At 44.0% G+C, this 20,990-nt stretch overlaps 1 protein-coding gene across 11 annotated transcripts in view; it reads left to right on the plus strand.

The window, feature by feature from the left end:
- Nucleotides 1-7,904: 7,904 nt before the first annotated feature.
- The window catches only part of NFIB (nuclear factor I B), a 236,432-nt gene continuing 223,346 nt past the window's right edge, over nt 7,905-20,990 (plus strand). For 2 of the 11 annotated variants that reach the window (XM_036854912.1, XM_036854917.1), the window contains exons 1-2: nt 8,393-8,979; nt 14,993-15,524. In XM_036854912.1, the coding sequence (XP_036710807.1) occupies nt 8,950-8,979; nt 14,993-15,524 (562 nt within the window). In that variant the 5' untranslated portion in view covers nt 8,393-8,949. Of the gene's footprint in view, nt 8,980-9,724; nt 9,744-14,543; nt 14,611-14,992; nt 15,525-20,990 lie in introns of those variants that run through there. The other 9 variants (XM_036854911.1, XM_036854920.1, XM_036854914.1 and 6 more) reach the window with 9 other exon arrangements.

Below are 20,990 nucleotides of genomic sequence, written 5' to 3' on the forward strand. Positions count from 1 at the left end.
TCCCGCCGCCAGGCGGAAGCGAAGAGCCGCGCTTCCCGCGCGCCGGGCCGGTCGGGGCGGGGCGGGGCCGGACGGGAGGTGGGCCGGAGAAAGAGAAAGCCGGGAAGGCGGCGGCGCCGGCGGCGGAGCACGGGCGGGGTGCGGAAAGGGTGCGCGGGTGGCCGCGGTCCGGGGTAGCCCCGCCGCCGGCCCGGCCGATCCCAGGGCGGGGAAGGGGCGAACGCGCGACCCCGCGGCCGCGCCGGCTGCATCTGCCTAGCCCGCCCGGAGCCCGGACGCGGGCGGGGAGGCAGCCCCCAGCTCCAGAGCAGCCCTGCTAAAACAATAAAACCCACCAAACACGCGCGCGCACACACACACACATAGCACTCTGCACGGCTTTCAAGTCTACCTCGAGAAACAGTCTTCTGCAAGTGAGAGAAAGCAAAACTGGATACCCAGACAGGCTGAGGGGCTGCCTGCTTTTAGACTTGACTTTTGCCGCCTTTTCTTCCTTGGGTCAAGAACTATGGCATTGCAGAAATAATAATTAAAAACAAAAGTAAGAGACTAACTCTTGGATTGCGCTTTAAAATAAAAACTATTAATAAATACAATAAGCGACACCAAAACAACCCTTGAGAAAGTCCACAAATCTGTACCTCAGATACGTGAAGTCAGCGGCCCAGGGTTCTGTTACAGACTCAACATCTCTTTTATTTAACGTAATAGAATGCGGTGGTATGTGGCTTTGAAATGACGGGTTTTATTTGCTTGTCTTGTTTGTCCCTTGCATCCCCTTCTATCCCCAGACACAGATTTTTTTACTGTTTGTACATTGTAAAGAGACTTTACCTAAATGTCATTTCTTCTTTACAAGTTGAGCTATAGTGTTGGATTTCCAGCCTTAATGCTTTTTTTTTTTTTTTTTAAGCTTTGGCAACTTTAGTGTATATGTCACACTTTTATGGCGACAATCAGTGGATAACATTGTGAGTCCAAAACAGTGTGAAATGTAGCATTTTTCCTGCTTCAACTCCCTACTCCCCCCCCCTTCTCCCCCATGATGGAAAAATTTACTGTACAAATGATACTTTAGTTGTACCTTATAGCCCATTCTCTCTTTTTGGAGCATTTTTCTTCTCTTTAAGGTGAATATGCACAGATTTGTTACATATGCTCACTTAAAAGTGTCTTTATTTAGCTCTGGTGTACTGGAGTTTTTAAAATCAATCTTCATTTTAAAGTTTAGTTACCCCTAGCCCCTTGTTCCTGAAGTGGCAGGACAGAATTGTTAGCCCTCTTCCCACTCTCCCCCTCCCTTAAAAAAAAAAAAGATTATGATGGATTTCTTCCCGCTCCTGTTAATAATTTTTTTCCCCTGCCCTGCTGTTTTTGCTCTAGGATTTTTTCCCTTCTGCCTAACTGTGTGTGTGTGTGTCTGTCTCCCTTTTTCCTTGTCCTCTCTTCGCCAGTATGTCTGGAACACATTTTAATGCACAATATCCCATCCATTAAGTTGTGGTTGAATGCGGAGTGTGTGAGGACTTGGCAGCTTTCAGGTTGAAGGGGGCGGGGAAGCCAGTTTCGACTTTGACACAAAATGCCGAAGTGGCGTGATTGGAATTATTATTAGTGCTGTGAACATGGCCATCTTCTCCTGGAGTTAGTAGAACTGCCATTGAACTTGAGATGGGACAGACAAGATCTCCAACCCGCTCCCCCCCACCAAGTACAGTAGCTGGCAGGGAAAAGGCGCCAAAATACACAAGATTAACTTTCTTTGACAGGATCCTATAACACCATCCTTTGTAATTTTAACTTTCCAACGGGCGGGAAAAAGTTAACTTGTGAACCCATACTTGAACAGATATTTAAATCAGCCCTAAAATGGAATAAATCCAGAAAGTCATACACACATGCTTATGTGGTTAGAAAAGAATGCAAATGTAAATAAGCAGGATGAATGTGTGTATCTGACTGGGGAGTTCAAGATTTAATCAAAATGAGAATTAGTGTGACTTTTGAGTACATTTACTGTATGGGGGAGAGCACTGTGAGGCGAAGAAGCTGACCTTTAAGCAGCCTAAGTAAAAACTGCAAAGAGTTGTGAAACACAAAACGTTGTGGTTTCCAGTTTTACATCTGAGGTTTGATGTTTTCATTTAATGGTATGAGAGATGGAGAAAGCTCCAGTGCTGAAAAGTCCCTATTAAATCATATGTGGGCAAAGGTCAAGCACTCCAACTCACTGATACACTATACTGCAGATTCCTGCCTAACTGATGGGGAGCACAGGAAAAAGTGCTTGGGCAATAAAAGTATTAGAAGGGTAATTATCGTCCGTGGTTGGGACTGCATTCTTGTGCACTGGCAAAAGGTTTTTACTGGCCCTGATGAATTTTAAAGCTGAGTATTGTTGAAAGCTGTTTTAATAGGAAATTGATTAGCTGAGTGTTTCGTACAATAAATGGTGACAGTTTCATTGTTTGATGTCCAAAATAAATTCCTTTTATTCTTTAGTAGACAGAGGCATCCATTTAATTTTAAGATGGTCAGACTGAGCAGCAGTATAATTACTGGTAAATGTAATGTCACGAACATCTGTAACTTTGCTTTCAGAGTTTGTGACATCACACAATTTGGCAATATTATTGCTTTGGAATTTATTAACTGTGTATTGTAAAATTTTTTCAGATATATTTCAGAGATAAAGTTTACTTAAATATCAATATGTATTTTGTATAGGCCCAACTGTCTTCTATCTTTGTAATTATGCAATTGTTGGCTAAATTTTATTTTGAAAGTTAAAATGCACAGTCCTGTTGTTATGCATTGTTTTGGTTTTGAAACAGAAAGGCAGTTTTCAAGGAAAGAATGAGAGAAAGGGGTGCAGAAAGTTTGAGTTGGTTTGCAACGCACTTTCTACACTTAATGCAGAATGTAAAGACGACTTAGCCATTCTGGATGAAGCTTTCTAGACAGATCTTTAAAAGTGATCTGTTTTCATGTCACAGAGGCACATGTAGATGGGTAACAGAAGCCAATTTACATGTAGAAATAAAATGAGAGTATAGTTTTACTTTAAAGGTCAGCTATCTTGAAAAAGGACAATTGCTACAACTCTCACAGGATCAGCAAAGAAGACTGCATGTGAAAGTGCCTATAACTTTTGAAGTATTGTGAGTGAAGCAAGGCAATTATTACCATGATTTTCAAAGTTTAAAATAAATCATGCAAAAATTACAGGGCAACTGCTGACATTGTAATCCCAGAAAGCAAATGTCTTCAGAAGTTGGGAATCTCTGTTGATGAACTAGCCTCATTTCTGTACAGAAGTGGAAACCAGCTAATCTTAATGCTGGCCAGTCTGTGTTCAGAGTCAGTGGTGGCTTGTAAATGTGCCCGAAATGTAGGCACACTTAGTGGGATGGTATTTTTTTTAAACAGTCGAGTACAGGCATTTCAGCAGCGACATTATTAACAGCGTCATTTTTCTCATTTAGTTTTGTCCTCAGGGGACACCAAACAGCTCCCAGAGGATGGGAAAAAAGTCCACGGTTATTTATTCATTTCAGTGAAAGGCAAAGTGCTGGCAATGGGGCTTGGGGAAGCTAACCGGTTGTGAATTTTCTAGTAGGGAAAAATTGCTCCCCTAATTTGACAGTAGTAGTTTAAGGGCTGAGAGAGCTGGGCATGATTTTGCAATTCCCATCAAGTGCAGACAATTTCGGTACTTGTTGGTTGTTTATATATGCATTGTTGAGTGGATTTTTGATGTTCTTGCTTGTGGATATAAAATTGTGTTTTACAGGCTACACGTGTATGATTTTTATGGTTCATTTGGAAGAAGAAAAGGTCCCTGGGCATGGTGTAGTGGATACTTGCAGTCTTGCAGGCCTGTTTCCTGGGGTCAGGAGGTCATCTGTCTCTTTTGTATTTAGTTTTAAAATATTGATACTGGCCATGCAGCCAGGGTGTGTGGAATAGTTGAGCCTCCCCTCTAATCACATGCAAGAGCTAAAAAAAAACAAAAAAAAAAAAGTCATCCGGGTGTATTGAAAATGACAGCTTTGTTAAGCTCCAAGAACCTTTCCCTAAACTGCTCAGGATTCACAACCTGTCACTGAATTTCTTTAGAAGGGAGAAGGTTAAAAGAAAATCAATATTAGAAGACCCTTGAGATGTTAAGCTCCTCTCTGGAGGTCAATGAAAGGCTCCAATTGGGTAATACTGCTTACTTTTTCAAATATACAATTGAGTTTTGAAAAATCCAGTCACCTGAAGCACAGACACTCCAGCACTTCTTGAAATTAATAAACTATCTGTCAGAAAAGAAACTTTTCTCCCTATAAGGTGGCAGGGAATAGGTGATCTAGGGAGGAGGTCTTTAGGGATTCTGAAATATCAGATTTTCCTGTTGCCGCAGAAGCCTTTCACTTCTTTCTTCCAGACAGATTTTGGGGTGAATGAAATTGACTTGCTTTAACTCTTTCAGTGAGTGAGACAGAGAAGAAAGGCAGTTTAGGAGAGGTAAGTACCAGTCTAAAAAGTGTTTGGCCCACTTTGATAGTATCAGAAGCTTTTCAGAGATACTTTAAAACCACTCTTAATACCATGGCACAGAAATGCTGGGTAAAAGGGAAAGTGGCTAAAATACCGTATATACTTTCTCACTTCCTTCTCTCTGCTCTTCTACCTGGGATTTAAAAGATTGGCATTTCTCAAACCACAGATAGTGAAGGGTCCTGCTGAGAGAAGGCAGATGTTCCACACACCCCAATCCATCAGCTCCTCTTTCCAGAAGCCTCTCTTAGAGTTCATCCTGGGAAGACCTGCAGTGGCCTTGGCATTAGCTGTACAAGAAGTAGTGTTCTGGGGGTGGGGGGTCAGCCATCCCGCCCATGGCTCCAAGGCCTGAGAGGACAGTCAAAGCCATATCAAATGAGCACCCCATAAGCCACTCCGGATGTCTCTGTTGTCCATTCTTTCCTCCCTTTTAGTTTTCCCCTCCTCACCATTATTCCTTTCTTATTTCCCTTTTTCTCGGAAACAGATCCAAACCGCCAACTACCAAGCATCCCCCATGCTCATCCAACTGTGCCCAACCATAAGTGCCCTACAAACAGGGAGAGATTTGAACCCCTCAGTGATAGGCCTGGGAGGCCCCGGACATCTTCACTTCTCTGGGGTCTTACCTGGGTCTGTCGCTGTTTCTTCACCCCTGGCGCTGCTGCAGCTTTTGTGGACTCTTCTGTGTAAGAGTTGTCAATTTTTCGTTTTTCTTTTTTAAGCTTGTGAGAAAGTTTAGGATGCGACCTAGTCTGGGTGGCAAGAGGAAACTGTTTCTGTTGGTAAGGGAAACTAATAAGGGAGGAGGAGTAGCGTTGCCTGCAGACACTTGCCCAGGGCTCAGCGCTGGGCCTCTTTTGCTAGGGGACAGCGGCTCGTTCTAGGATCTCTGGCTGAACGAAGCTCTCTCTGGGTGCCAGGATTTCACTGGGGGTGGTGTGGTGAGGAGGGAGGGAAGTAGAGAGGGAGGGAGAGAAAGAGAGAGATGGGCGCTTGATTTTTAAAGAGACCCCGAAATAATGGCTTCTGTACGAGTTCAGGCATTCAAAGAGGTGTGTTCAAGGACAGGAGTGCATTCGTGCCAAGGGGAATGTCTTTTATGGTAAATTAACTCCGGTTAAATTGAATATTTGTTCAAAGGGAAACTCCAGTAGTTAAAGCTGGTATTATCAGTAGCGCTTCCCCGCCCCCCTCCCCTCAGACTCTGGTATGAGGGTGAGAAAAGGGATGCAGCATAATGTGCAATACAAAGTGATGCTTTGGGGATTTTTTTTTTTTTTTTTTTGCAAATCTAGCATGAGATCGCCTAAAAATTTCTGAGAGAGAAATGAGTATTTATAACCCGGACTGTCACCTCATTTCTTTCATCTATAAAGACGATCAACTTTATCCTGGTTTTTCAAAAAAGAAGAAATGACCCACACAAAGGAAATTAACGTTGTCAGAGACCTGACTGGAGGATTTGCCTCCGGGGGAGCAGGGAGGCCGCTCCCGCTGGTGTGTGCCCTAAAGGGTTAACTCGGGAGAGTTCGCTAAATTTCCCCGACTTTACCTGTCTTCCCAGAACCAACGCTCCCCCCACCTCCACCCCTGGCCTCCTCAACTCCCCCTCTTTCCCCAGTGCTTTTTTTCTTTGGGCTCTTGGTTTACGGGGGCTGCAGCTGGTGGACTTGGCAGGCTCGCCTCATTAAGAGTGCTCTTTGAAAACGGACTGTGTTTGAGCATTTCCCTAATGAGGACAGGACGGGGTTAAAAAGTGACCATTTCATGGTTGACTTGAACCTGCCTACTTTTCTTGATGTGTCGTTGTGAAATGCTTGATGTGGATAACTCCCACTTGCTGAAGGAAAAAGTCACTGGTTCCTTCGGGTCCTCGCGGGGGGGGGGATAAAGGGGTGGGGGGAGGTGGGCAGGAGCCGGAGAGACACAGAGAGAGGAGAAAGTTCAGGGGAAAAATCGAGAGGGGGGAAGCAAGGAGAAGAGGAAAGGGAAATCAGAGCACAGCTGGAGGTGGGGGTGGCCCCGCCCCGGGGCTGGGGCCGTCGAGTCCTCTCCGCGGCCCCCGGCTAGGTAGACGCGGAGCCCCTGGCACTCACTTTTCCTCTCTCCATTGTCTGCACAGCCTTTGCTTCCACCTCTTCCCCACCCACCCCTAGCCGAAAACCGGAATTTGGGGGGCGGGGTGTGTATGTGAGAGTGTGTGTCTGTGTGTGCCAGTGCCCGTGCGCGCGCGCAGAAAGGGTGCAAGGCAAACCGCCGGCCTCCAAATATCCGAAATCAAGTTCATTCACTCGGGGCCCGCGGCTCGCGGTGGGGTGGGGGCGGGGCTTCGCGCGGGAGCTTGGCGGGCGCGGCCGCCTCTGCAGGGCTGGAGCGGCACACGCATCCCGCTCGCGCGCGCGCGCGCCCACCCGCCCGCCCGCCCCGCAGCCCCGGGCGCGCCGCGGCCCCGCCCTGCCTGCACCCAGGCGGGGCGGGAGCCGCTTTCCGCCGGCGCCCCGGGCCCCGGGGGGGGGGGGGGGGGATTGGGAGCGAGCCAGAGGGGCTGCAGGAGGAAAAGAGCGGAGCAAGCCGCGGGAGGAGGAGGAACAGGAGGAGGAGGCGCCGGAGGCGGCGGCGGCGGCGGCAGCTCGGCCCGGTCCTCCCGCTCCGAGCGAGGCCACGTGCACCGGGCACCGCCAAGGAAGGCGGCAAACCGCGGCGAGGCGCGCCGCTTCTGCGGAGCTGCCCCGGGACGCGGGCCTGCGCAAGGGAGACCCCGGAGGGCCCCGCCCCCATCCGCGCCGGCGCGCCCCAACTACTTGAGCCCAAGTTCGCTCAGGCCCCCGCCTCCCCGGCCTCCCCCTCCTCCCTTCAGCCGGCGGGCGCTGCGGACCGCGCCCGCCCGGGGTGCGAGAGTCGGCGCCCCAGCCTGGGCCCCGGGGCGGCCTGGGTGTGAGGGAATTTTCCATTCGTTCCTTTCTCCGGCCCAGTCCGGCTCAGTGCTTCTCCCACTCGGAGGTTCCCGCGGTTTAAAGAGTCCGCAGCGAGCACCGAAATACCTCTTCCAGGGCGGGTTTTCGAGGGGTGTGTACGTGGTGGGGGGGGGGGGGGGATGCGGGACTTGCCCAAAGGGCGGAAAGAAGATCTATTTAAAATAATAAAAAAAAGTCGTGGTGCTGTTGCAGTGGTATGAGAGCTTTAACAAATGAGAGAGAGAGAGAGAGAAGCAAGAGGAGGAGGAGGAGAAAGGTGGGGGGCGGGGGGTGTGGAGAGGCTGGTGCAAAAGGAATGCGCGTTTGCAGGAGGAGGAGTAAAGCGATGATTGTGTAATTAAATAATAAAACAATCCTTAAGTCTGATTTGGAGAGAGCTCGACCGGGGTCCGGAGGGTGGAACCGGTGAATTTTTCAACTTCCAAGTTTTGCAACGAAAGAAAGCGAGAGAGGGAGGGGAAAAAAGAGCCCAGAGCAGAAAAGAGAGGAGTTTGGAGCCGAGCGGGAGAGCGGGATTTATCGTTTGGGATTTTTCAGGAGCGCGTTCCGATCCCTCTGGGCGGCGGCGGCGGCAGCAGCAGCCTCCTCGCTCGGCCGGGTCAGACGCGGGGCGAGGCGCGCGGGAGGGCAGCCGGGCGTGGAGGAGTCGGCGCGGGCAGCGGCGGCTGCAGCCGGGGACCGCGCGCCGCGAGCCTCTTCCGCCCGGGAGACCTGCGCTCGCGCCCCCTCCCTCACCCCGGCCTCTCCCGGCTCCCCCACCCCACCCCGCCCCCACCCCGGCCCTCTCCCGCGCGCGCCCCGCCACCCGCGCGCACTCGCTCACGCTCCCCCTCGCGCACACACATGGTCGGCTCGCGGCAAAGTTTCGCCTGCGGTCGCCACTCCGGGATCCTGCCGCAGTGCTCGGGGCCGTAACCTTGAACTTTCCCAGCGCGGTGACACATTCTCCTCGCTCTCCCTCCCGCCCTCTCTCCTGCGCCCCCCTCCCCGCCTTTTTTAAAAAAGCATTTCACCACCAACCACCACCCCAATCCAACCCACACCGAATCTTCGCGCACCCCCTAGCCCCCAACAAAAACAACAACTGCAAAACAGAAAACAAATCCCCAAACCCAGGCGAAAAGCAGCCAACACCGGCGGCGGCGGCGGCCTCGGCGAGCACGGCCAGCGCGCTCGGACTGCAGGAGGGTTAAAAGTGTAGATTGGATTTCACCCCGGGAAATCTAGCACGCCGAGTGAACTTGAATCTTTGGCTATTTAAGGAGGACTGGGTTTGTTGTGAAGTTGCGGTGATCCAGCGCAGAGCCCCGTCCTGATTGATCGCATCGCGGGGCTCAGATGACTGTAAAATGAATAGATGAAATTCTTGCTTCTCGAAGATTTTCTTGGGCATCTCCGGGAAAGTGCGTTTTAAGGCGAAGTCATGATGTATTCTCCCATCTGTCTCACTCAGGTACATGCCTCGGTCACTTTCTCGAGCTTTCTCTCTAGCCCGAAATGCCTTTGTTTTGTTTTGCTGCTCTCGTCTGCGGACAATTAATGGCTTTAGTTAACCTCCGCACACCCCGGTCCCCCTCAGAAGAAGTGGCCCGGAGTTGCGGCGGGGTTTGCAGGGCGGCGCGGGAGCCGGCGCGCGGCCCCTAGACCACGGCCACCGCGCGCGCCGAGCCCAGCGTCCTGGGCACGGAGAGCGGGCGCCCGCGCCCTGCCAGGGCGGCTGGGCCAGGCGAGGCCGCCGGGGATGGGCAGGGCCCGGGCCCGCAAGCGCTAGCCCGCGCGCGGCCCCACTAGTGCCTGCTGTACCCCTGCCCAGGGTGCCCGCCGCCTCGCTTGCGCGCCGAGGCGGACTCCGGCTTTAGAGGAGCTTTAGGGGAGGACTGAGCCCTTATAAACAACCGGTGAACTTGGGCGACGGGACTCCAGTAGGAGTCCTTGTGGGCGCCTCTGGACTCCGCTGCAGGCAGTGGGCGGGAGACGAAGCGAGTCGGAGGTTGTGGTCCGGGGGCCCATTCCTTTGCTTAATTTGGGGATCTGAAACCCAGGTCCATCGCGATCCGCACTTTGAGGTTTCCAGTGACCACGCCACAAAGGCGGTCTGTACGTGGAGTCGAGTTAGTTGGTCGTGGTGAAAGTTAAGGACTTTTAAAACATGTTCATTTTGTGGAGACCTGTTCCTTTGAAGATATTTGGGCGTAGGACAGAAAGAAATGCTCGAAAGTAAGGTCATTTAAAATTTTTTCACTCTGAAAATTGTCCTAAGACTTTAGGAACAGTGTTATGAAATAAAATGGTGGCTTTATACTTTTGCAGGAACACAATTTATATAATTTTAAATCAGTCGGTCAAATGGTAAAGTGCCGAGACCAAACAGACTTACCTGGGGGCATCTTTCATCGCTGCCCAGCTAACTAACCAACTGACGAGCTGACTAAATATCTTAGCCCAGAGTTGTTATCTGAAGCAGTATTTTAAACCTCTAAAGGTATGGGGCAGTTGACTTCAGCTTTTAGGAGGATATGTCACGATTAGTAATTGAGAACCATTTTCTTTGACATTGGCTTAAAAACTAAACAGTTGAAGAAGTGTCGCCTAGTCTAAGGTGTGTTAACAATTTTTTAAAAATCCAGTATCATGATGATGCATTTTTCTGATGAACAAATGATTAAGGTTTCAATTGTATGACAATTAGAAGCCATTGTGATTCAAAAGGACTGAGGCATTCATAAATTGTGAATGAAGATGAAAACAATGATAAGGCTTATTCAGTGATTGGATACAGTCCTGTAGCTTTTTGGCTGACACATTTTTTATTGTTTATATTTTGTTTGGCATCTGAGTATGATTAACTTAGATATGGCTATTTTCAGCAAGTAAACGTGCACTTTAATTTAACAAAACTGGAAAAGTGAGTTGCTGAGCTATTTGTATTTTTAAGGCTGTGAATAATGGCCAATAAATATGATGATGAAACTGTTTCAGGTATAACGAATTGCCTTCAGCTGCAAAAGTTACCTTTCATACTACCCATCAGCAGGATTTTTTTCTCTCTTTCTGGTAAACCACATCCATTTGACATTATTTTTACATTATTGAAGCATAGTTCAAATAAAACAAATTGAGGTAAGGTTTTCACTTGCAAAGTGCTGTACCACTTACTCTCATGTAAAGGATTGCTTTTCTATATTAGTTCATATTTCCAGCATCGGCTTTTCAGAAACATTGCTAGCGATTGCATTGCATTTTCGGTTTCCTCTAAATATGTATTGAAAAGTCACTAGCTTTATCTAAATTTGTGTAAGTTAAAAATAATATTGTAGCATCGTGACATATGGAATATTAGGAGCATATACAGCATAGTCATTCAGCTATCACATTAGTATTCAAGGGTGCATGCTTACCAACACTAATTCATGATGACTGATATTCTCTACTGTTTTAATAATGTAAATCTAAGTTGACATATTGAAACTGTTTTGGGGATTTAAGGTCTAGACTAGAGAAGAAATTTTAGCTTTAGAATTCTCACTTTAATATCTGTGTGACTTTATAGGTAGTGTAAGGTGTTGCAAAAGTAACATTAACGGTGTTACTTTGATTATCAGACCAGTAGTTTAGTTTTGTATTACAAGAGCCTAATAGCTGCAGCAAAACATTTTTTAGGATATGTAAATACAAAATAGAGAAACATTCTTAATTGATTGAAAACTTTACTGTTTCAGTTGTCACAAAAGGATATCTAGGTTTTAGAAAGAATTTTCAGAAGGAGCTACAGTTAAAGTTGATATTTATCGAAGTGTTATTCAAAAGTATCAGTACATGGATATAAATCTGTATTTATGTATCAGTATAAATCAGATGTAAAAAGAAAATTAAGAACCATCATATATGATTTTGTATTTGCTTTTTCTAAAAATAATGTAAATCCTTAATAGTATAACTTTCACTTGGAATGATTGCATTGAATTTTTTTTTCTTTCACTGTTTCTCAAGTTCTTAAGGTACATTTAAAAAAATGGTTTACTGTTATATAGCAGTGCTCCAAGAACATCTAATATTTACTCTTCCGCCTCTATATTGGTCTAATTTTCCATCCCTTTCATGGAGACCACTGTTTCTGTGAAGAAGAAGAAATATTTCCAGTAGAATTAGGACTGTTTACTTTTATATTTGAAATTTGTAACTAGGTTATTTATTTTATCAATCTAGTTCAACTAAAGGAAGTTTAAAAAGAGAAAGAATTGGCATTACTGAATGCCAATGTGTTTTAATAAAAATTCTGAGAGAGCAAGGTGGCATATTACCTTAGCATAGAGCCATTAGATCTTAGATCATTTACATGCTTTCTTAAAAAATAATTTTCATAGTTGTTTAAAGTATTATTGTGATAATCTATTAATTAGGACATCTGAATACCTTAATCACTTTTTTTTTTGATGAAGACAATTTACTATGCTCCATATTCATATCATTCAGAATCACTAAAAATATATTGTAACAGCATTAGAAAACAGTCATACTTGGGAGATGATATTTTAGTCATGTTAACACAGAAATATATGTGACTTGCTGAAAATCTCTACTTATCACTTTTTTGAGGCTATGTCTCCATGTCAGAAGTAAGTGTTTTGCTTGAAAGGAATTCACATAATAGTAAAGCCCTGAAAGATATTTATAAGGCAACTGTGGACTGAGAAAGTTTGCTACTTCTATTTATCAATAGGAAAAAAGTATGTTTTAAAACATTACTTGGCAGCATTGGCAACAAACTCAAGGCAGCCTTAAAAAACATTGTTTTGTGTGCATTTGCTAAGAAATTCCAAATTCAGCCCTCAAATTTGCATTTTGATTGTTGAAATAAGTTATTAAAATTTTGAGATCTGTTACATGATAGATGATTGGAAGCTCAAACAAATTTAATCAAAGTATGTTTGATGTCTTTATAGGAAAATGAAATGTTACTGAACATAGTACTTAAGGATAAAAGTGCTTAGAAGTTAACACGTTGCTTAATATCTGTTAAAATAATATCGTATTTTTAAAAGTATGGCAAGGGTAAAGTGAGTGAGGCAAAGCTCCTCCCTCCCCCATGTACTCTTTACATCTCAAGTTTTTAGTTCATGAGTATATATGTATGTTTTTTGATCATATCAATAAATCATAGTTAAAGTCAGAATATAGGAAGTGAGTTCCCAAAGCATGTTTGAGTCCACATCTCCTTGAGCAGGGTTTCCTTTTGCATATATTTCTAAGGGGGATAAACAAAGTTTTTGTAGTTACAGTGAATGCTGAAAGCATGGCATCAGAAAGTATATGGAGATAGGGAGGTCTTATCATGGGCTGTGGTTGCTGTGAGCAGGGCTGCCTTCCCACACAAAGAACAGATTGTGGTTTAACTCTTTCCATGGCCTAGTTTAATGTGCTCGCATAGTAACTGAATTGTTCAAATCTCTGCTGGAAACTACTGATCGGTTTAATGATTTCCTCTATGGCATTTGGTTATGCCTCATGCTGTGATGTAATCATCTACATTCTGTATTGTTATAAAATTTTGATTTAGGTTTATTCTGCTCTAGAAACATTTTACAGCAATATGTTAAAACACTTGAAAACTGCGTTATTGATTGGATGGGATGTACACCTCTTCCGGATCTCAACTGCACACTGCGAACATGCTGCAGTCTTTAGCGTTGAAACTTTGAATTTGATCTTAAAAATGAGTTCATAACTCTATGGGAGTTTGGGGGTGTCTTCTTTGTTAGAGTGTCATTTGTGATACTTTCATCATTTTTACCTGATGGAATTCATCAGTCTGCTGATTAAATAGAATTTATTCCACATAGCTCAGGGTGACCAGCACTAAGATGTCAGTGCTAACTTGGGATATAAACAGTTAGAGAAAGTTATTTTGTGGTTGAGGTGACAATACAGTGACCAGAAAAGTGGCCGCAGTGGAAGTTCTCATTTGTTTCAGATCTGGCCTTATTGCCCGCGTACAGTGTGCATAACTGGATGTTAAGCTCTTTCTCGGAACAGTAAGAGGCCTGAGCTTAGGAGACAGGTTTTACCTATGGCAGGAAGTAATGAAATACTGACTGCTTTGGGAAGTAACTTGAAATAACTGGAGGTGCAAATTATCTGCCACTCGTCGCCGCCTCCCTCCCTTATAAAAGGCTTACATGAAACAGGCAGGAAAAACGCAGGAGCCTAAGGTAAACCACTTAATTCACAAGACGGGATCTCTCCACGTGCAGATTCACAAGTCCATGCATACGGGCACCCACAGCCCTGTCCAAGAATTCAGAGGTGTAGCAGATGAATTGTATTGATTCCACAAATCAGGGAGTGACCAGCGGTGCACTCCTGGTGTCACCCTGCCACTGCATGCAGAGACACAAAGAATGTAAAGTTGGTGCCAAGTTGCCATTTTTCATTGTTCACCTCAGATTGATTTTTAAGGGGTTTAGAATAATTGCCACACTCATGTGATCGGTTAACAAATTAACTGACTCTGTGGGGCTTCAGACTCTATAGGAAAGCTGCCGGAAGAACATCCGAGTCAATTTTGTTTCAACTTTAGAAACTTTTATTTAAAAATGCAAGAGCGTGTCTGTGGGTCTGTGAGAGAGTGGCAGCGCGCGCGCGCGCGTTTGTGTGTGTGTGTGTGTGTGTGTGTGTGTGTTGGGGGCCAGCGTTGCTGGTGGAGGGAGGGAATGCGCTGCTCAAAGTATGGAAACCTTCTGTTCAGGACACTGATACGACAAGCTGTGTCCTTTGCCCACTTTCCCTCACTGTATACCAGTTTCTCTAGTTACCACTCTTGGAATGGTGCTGTTTCAGTGTTGGAATGTTGGACGTTTGATAAGAAAATGGATCAAGTTTAATGGCGCATGCTCTTTGTGCCACCAGCAGCCTCTTGCTGAGAGCATGCTCCAAAAGCGGGAACTGTGTGGCATTACACTGAGCATCTATATGCTTTGTGTTTCTGTGCCACAGAGAAGAGAAATGAACTGTGGCATCGCTCCTGCCTTCTGAACAGCTCTGCTCCGATTAAAAAAAAAAAACTCACTGTGTTCTTTGTAAAATGGTACTGCTTAGTGTTAGTTGGTCAATCAAATATTTAAATATTGAATTAGGTGCCAAGCATCTTGGTCGCTTACGTTTTAAAGAATGTAGGATACATGGTGGGAATGAGGGGGATGGGGCCAGAGTGGGAATACCTATATAAACCTTATTTTCTTTTTTAGGAGGGAGAATCAACCTGTGAGTTTAGGTGGAAAAGGGGCAGCTTGGCATACTTTATTTTCTTCTGGTCCTGCTATTTTGATAATTTTAAATAAGGAAAGAATGTTATTTTTATGCATAACTCTTGGTACCGAATTGGGAATGGGTTGTGGTCTGATGTTTTGGAGCCTTTAAAGAACTAAACTGGCTGTGTATGTCTTCTTTTTCCTCCTCATCTTCCACAGGATGAATTTCACCCGTTCATCGAGGCACTACTTCCACACGTCCGTGCAATTGCCTATACTTGGTTCAACCTGCAGGCTCGGAAACGCAAGTACTTTAAAAAGCACGAGAAGCGAATGTCAAAGGACGAAGAAAGAGCAGTCAAAGATGAGCTTCTCAGCGAAAAGCCTGAAATCAAACAGAAGTGGGCATCCAGGCTCCTGGCCAAACTGCGCAAAGATATCCGCCAGGAGTACCGAGAGGACTTTGTGCTCACCGTGACTGGCAAGAAGCACCCGTGCTGCGTCTTATCCAATCCCGACCAGAAGGGTAAGATTAGGAGAATCGACTGCCTGCGACAGGCAGACAAAGTCTGGCGTCTGGATCTAGTCATGGTGATCCTGTTCAAAGGCATCCCCTTGGAAAGTACCGATGGAGAGCGGCTCATGAAATCCCCACATTGCACAAACCCAGCACTTTGTGTCCAGCCACATCATATCACAGTATCAGTTAAGGAGCTTGATTTGTTTTTGGCATACTACGTGCAGGAGCAAGGTAGGAGCAGATTGTTCTTTCTTCTAGCCCGGCACCCACTGCCCGCAAACCCCACACAAGGAGCACCTGGCTTGGGTTAGATGGTCCTGGAGGCGCCTAGGTCTCATTCACCTGCTCTGGGGAGAGTGGCATGCCCTCCTCCACTTGCTTGTCCACTGCCATGCGCAAGCTACGGAGATAGGCATGGAGCTTTCCTACCTGGATAGGCATGGATATTTAAAGACCACAAAGAGATGAGTTTTCAAGTGTGTCTTTGAAATAATACACTTTTTCAAAGACACAGAATAGTCTGAAAGCTGTGGTTTATTACACTTTATTTTTTGTCCTCGGCTACATTCTTTACCTCTAGTCATCTTTTCCCAGTTTGAAAATGTAACTTGATTTATGAATAGTCAAACCGTTCTTTAACAATCTTTGCATTAACCTCCTAACTAACGAGGTAGATCAACTTTGTTCACGAATCTAGTGCTATTGCCTTGAAAAGATAGAATTAACATTTCCTATTACAGAATGCTTAAGATAGCCAGTATCAGAAAGTATACCTTACGTAGACCTAGATTTATTTAATTTAAATATTTCTATCAACACCTACTTTTGATTGTGTAATATTCGCTGTAGATTAAAGGGATCATAGTTCTTGTCTAAATAATTTATGTTATAATATTTTCCCAGAGTGACTTGGGAACACTTAATATTGTTCGTTTACTTGAGTGTAAATTCATAAAACTTACCGAGGAGGGAAGTCGCAGCTCTCCTTACAGAACAAAAACAGAACGTACACTGGTTACACTGGTTTAAAATAAATCTCAAAAAGAATGCAGAAACCGCATACCGTACCTATTTTTAAAAATCCTTGATAAAGAGAGTGGTATAAATGTTGCCTGAATGATTCAAAAATAGGTGATATATTTTGCTGAGTGTTTTCTGGGTTCATGAAACATGTTTATTATTTTTATTTTTCTTAATATATTTTCTTTAAGGAGGTTTAAAGAAATACTTCAAATAAATGTATCGGTATATAGATGTCTTTGTATTAGCACAGTCCATAGTAAAACGTTTTAAAAAACAACCTACCAAAAGTGGACTGTAGTTTAATCTGCCATAGGTGGTGGGTCATTTGCTTAACTTGGCCTGGTGGTAGGGAAAGTGGCCTGCAGATAGCCAGGTGGCAGACGGTTATCTGATATGTGTTATATAAGTGTGGGATTTAGTAAATGGTATGAACTTCATCATCATCCCAAAATATAAAAGATCAGAATTACTCTTTTGACTCAGAAATCTAGGTACTTACTATGTGCTTTTTGTCTTTGTATTTCCTTGGTATAGTTTTAGAGATACGCTTACAAGTCATTTAAGAATTTCTAGTTTGATTTTAAATAATGGTGCTTGATATCATACATTTGGAAATATTGTTTTTTTTAATGAAAGATTGCATTTACTATTTCTATACACTTAAAAATTAAAGTCCAAGTAATGACGGTTTGGGGAAAAATTTTTTTTTTTTCCCTGTGTGTCCCAAAATAAAAGCTCATTAACACATGACACTTAATTTGATTGACAGCTGTCTAGGAGGTGACATTTTAAGGTGGGCTGTATATATGTGTTGGATTGACTGTCAGTGTGTTGTAACTCTGTGGTGAAAGTCAAGGCTGGAAGTAAAGTTTTAGAAAGTGGGTCATGTAACTTTTTAGTGCAGGGAGGGAAGGTTTGCAAGCACTTCACTGCTGCTCGCCTTTGAACTTGCTTGAAGGCTAGTCCTTGAGGTGTGCACGCATGTACATTCACTCCTGGGGCAGGCAGCCAACTCTCTTGGTTGATGAACTGACAATAAAGAACATATCCTTTGGATTTGTGAAGATAGATTGAAGAAAGAAAAATGCATAAATGCCTTCTGCATTGCACCATCGGTCATGAAAGTCATAAAGTTGTAAGCAACTCTTGCAGACCACATTTTCAGATAGAACATTGATTTTGTTGTTGTTTTTAGTCTCTCTTTTACAAACCTTTCATTATTTTACACTGTGCACCTAATTTTTATCTTCTGCTACCTGTGAGTGCACCGTATCTTCTTAACATCTGTCGGCTCTTTCTTTGAAAAAGTCACATCAGGGTGCTTTTGTGTTTTCCTTTTTTCAAAATTTATATCTTTTTCCTTTGGTCAAATGTAGGTTAATTATGTCATTTTGCAGTGCATTTGATTAAAGAAAGCATTTTAAAAGATAAGTCTGTAGTCAGTCAGAGGGCTGCATATCTCCCATCGTGACTTTTTATTTCTCCTCTAAGTGCATGAAAACCCACTTAAGTATGTTTTATCAATCAGGTGAAAAAGTACAAAGAAAAACATGAAAGAAAAATCAGAAAAGAAAAATGTAATGTTTGCAACAGAATGAGCAACAGAATTACCTTTCCCCCCTTTTTTCTTTCTCTCCCCACTTCTAAACGACTGGGAGGAAAACATGAGAAAGAACAGAGAGAATGCCAAAGATGGTTGCCACTGGCACCAGGATTGGCATCAGACCCTCTTTGTTTAGCTCAGGATGCCTGTGATTTGTTAGTTGGCATCCGCATTGCAGTGTGGAGTGATGTTACAATATATTGACAATTTCCAGATCTAGAAATGTCAATAGTCCTCTTGGTTATTTATACAAGATCACAAACTGCATCTCTTCTGGAGGATGAAATAAAGACCAACAAATAATAAAGTTCATTGTTGACCAACTTCCTATGCTTTTTCCCTCTTTCTCTTTTGGTTCAACCCACACTTTTTTTTTTTTTTTCATGCCCAGCAGCCTCAGCCTCATCTTTTTTTTGAAATGTGGAAAGAGTTACTAGAGCTTTGACACAAGCTCTAGTGCTACATCTGCATCTGATACAGTTTTGGGGAGAATGTATGCATTTTGAAATCAGTTTTGATATATAGTTCATTAGACTTGTGCATCCCATGGCCGCAAGGCAGAATTTCCTTTAAAGCTAAATCTCTTTGTTATTCAGCCTCTTCTGTGCCTAGAGTCTGGTTGACCACAATTTAGTCCATTTTTGTATTGCTCCATGTTTAGGAAAGGGTCATGTTCAATATAGTCATTTATAAAATGATGCCACCCCCCCCCCCCACTTTACCTAAAATATACACATCATGTGGGAGTCCCTGCGTTTAAATCCATAAAATCATTTGACGGTATTGATTCGGAGGGCTGCGCTTCGGCTGTTTCGTTGCTACAAGAACCGCCATTTTGTTTGTGAAGTGCCAGGCGAGGGGGAAAAAAAAGGCAGACACTGTGCTGGATGCCAATAATGGTTGCCAGTGGCACCGAGGTTGGCATCAGACCCTCTTTGTCTAGTTGCTGAATGCCTTTGATTCGTTGGTTGGCATCCGCATTGCAGTGGGCACACTGAAAAGTTTTTGACAATCCCTGAATGAAAGCTGCTTGCTTGTTTGCTGCAGCAAACCTTAGCTGATAGAAAACCCTTCCTTTTATCTATTTTTTTTTTTTTTTAGGTTTCTTTTTTTTTTTTTTTTCAGATGGTGACAGATTAAAGGAAAAAACGGCTCTAAAGTGGCCTCCGTTTTCCCCAAGATATTAAAGATGTCCAGTAATTCTTGGGCAGGTGGTACCTATTCCCCGTATTGTCTTTGTTAACTGCCTTCTTGAAAGCAAAGCAAAACAAAACAAAACAAAAAACAGGCGAGCCTCGCACAGCACACCTTCCCGGGACGGCAGTGTGCTGTAGGATGCTGGGTGTGCTCTGGGAAGGGTATGGAGGGCTCACTGGCTGCAGGGACATGGAACGCACTTGCCAGGACTGACTGTGGCTTTCAGTCACATCCCTGCTTATTTCTTAGGCAATCTTGAGTTCCTTCAGTTTCCACACTTTCAAATTTTACAGTAACCCATTGAGAGGACCTTTCTATTTTTTTTTTCTAGTTAGTAATGTGTAACAGGGTAAAGGTTAAAAAAAAAAAAAAAAAAGAGAAAAAACCTTCATGAGGAAACCTAACGTCAGGAAGACCAACCAAAAGGCTGAAATTATTTTGGTTGAAGTTTCCTAGATAGTTTGCATTCATATTGCTTTCTGGTTAACCACCATTATCTCGTTAATGAAGAAGAAGGATTAGCAGTGATACCCAAAAGGTTGCACAGAAGGAAGTCTGGCCTGTGGAGGCGTTGAGTGGCCACACTGTGTCCTGTCTGAAGGGTGGCGTGTTGTAGGAGGCTGGGCTTTCTCTGAGGCAGGAAAGGGTTTTGAAGAAAGAGATGGGTCGCTACACACTAAGATGTTTCAAGATCTCAGGAGAGAGTAACTGTTGTCATGAATTTAACAGATTCGAGTTTCAGCTCGGTCAGCCTGCCTGATTTTTGGACTGTGCTTTGCACTCTTATTAAACATGTTTTGGAGTGCTAAAGAGGCCTGGAACCTCGTGGCTCTCATGAGAGAGGAGTTTCCTTTTTGGCCTTGTGGAATCCTTAAAATCGTGGATGGCAACTTCTGTTGTTTTATTGGTAACTGATATGATGATCAAAGTGCATTTCGACATTGTGAAAAACGCGACTTGTTTACAGGGGAAGTTGTAATCGTTATTATTGTTTTTGAAATAGAATCCTTCCTGGTTGTCACATCTCATTAGGGAGGAAGCAAATGCTAAGAATTGTTTTCCTCCTTCAGTTACTGACTTTTAGACTCCTTTTGGGTAACAATTATTTTTTTTTTATGAAAAGCTTAAGTAGATAATTGTTTGCAAGTTGACAGCGTATTTTAACCTTTTAATAAATTTCACTTCATTTGCAGATATTTCCCATTATGGGGAAAAGGAAGCTTTCATAATCTTTTAGAACGAGGCTGCTCTCCAGGATGATTTGGTGTGCTTACATTGTGAAATGCTCAGAAAGCATGACATTTGTATGCATGTTTGATTTAGGGGAACACTGTTAAGTTTTCCCATCTAGCGTCCTGTCCTTGACTGAACTTATGAACTCTAGTGCACACTTGTTTGCATTCTGGCTCTCGCACAATTCACCAGATAAAGAAGGGCTCTTACTGGCATGTCTTGCTCCTAGGCTTAATGAGACCTTTGTGGGAACATATATTGTAAGATAAGATACGCAGCAATTTTCTCACTGATAAGAAGAAAACACAGCCGAAGGGGCCAGAAGTTTGCCCTCTCTGCCATGATGTTCCTGCCCTGATAGCTTTGCTGGACAATTCAAGAGTTAAACTCTGAGGCCCCAGTTGCCAGCTGGGAAAGCTTGGCATCTGTGTTCTGATATGGCAGACTAAGCTCTTGCATTGCTCTTAATATGATCTCACTTTTCAAAAGGAAAGGGGAGAGAGAGAGAGAGAGAGAGGGAGAGAGAGGTATATCATTTGTTATATCAATTATGATTTTCAAATATTTAAAAAGTATATAATGATCCACTTTTTGGAGGCAGCAAAGGTTGGTAAAATGTCCTGCTGACAGCATTGGGTGTC

Source organism: Balaenoptera musculus, chromosome 6 (genome assembly GCF_009873245.2).
Source record: "Balaenoptera musculus isolate JJ_BM4_2016_0621 chromosome 6, mBalMus1.pri.v3, whole genome shotgun sequence".
Taxonomy (NCBI): Eukaryota; Metazoa; Chordata; class Mammalia; order Artiodactyla; family Balaenopteridae; genus Balaenoptera; species Balaenoptera musculus.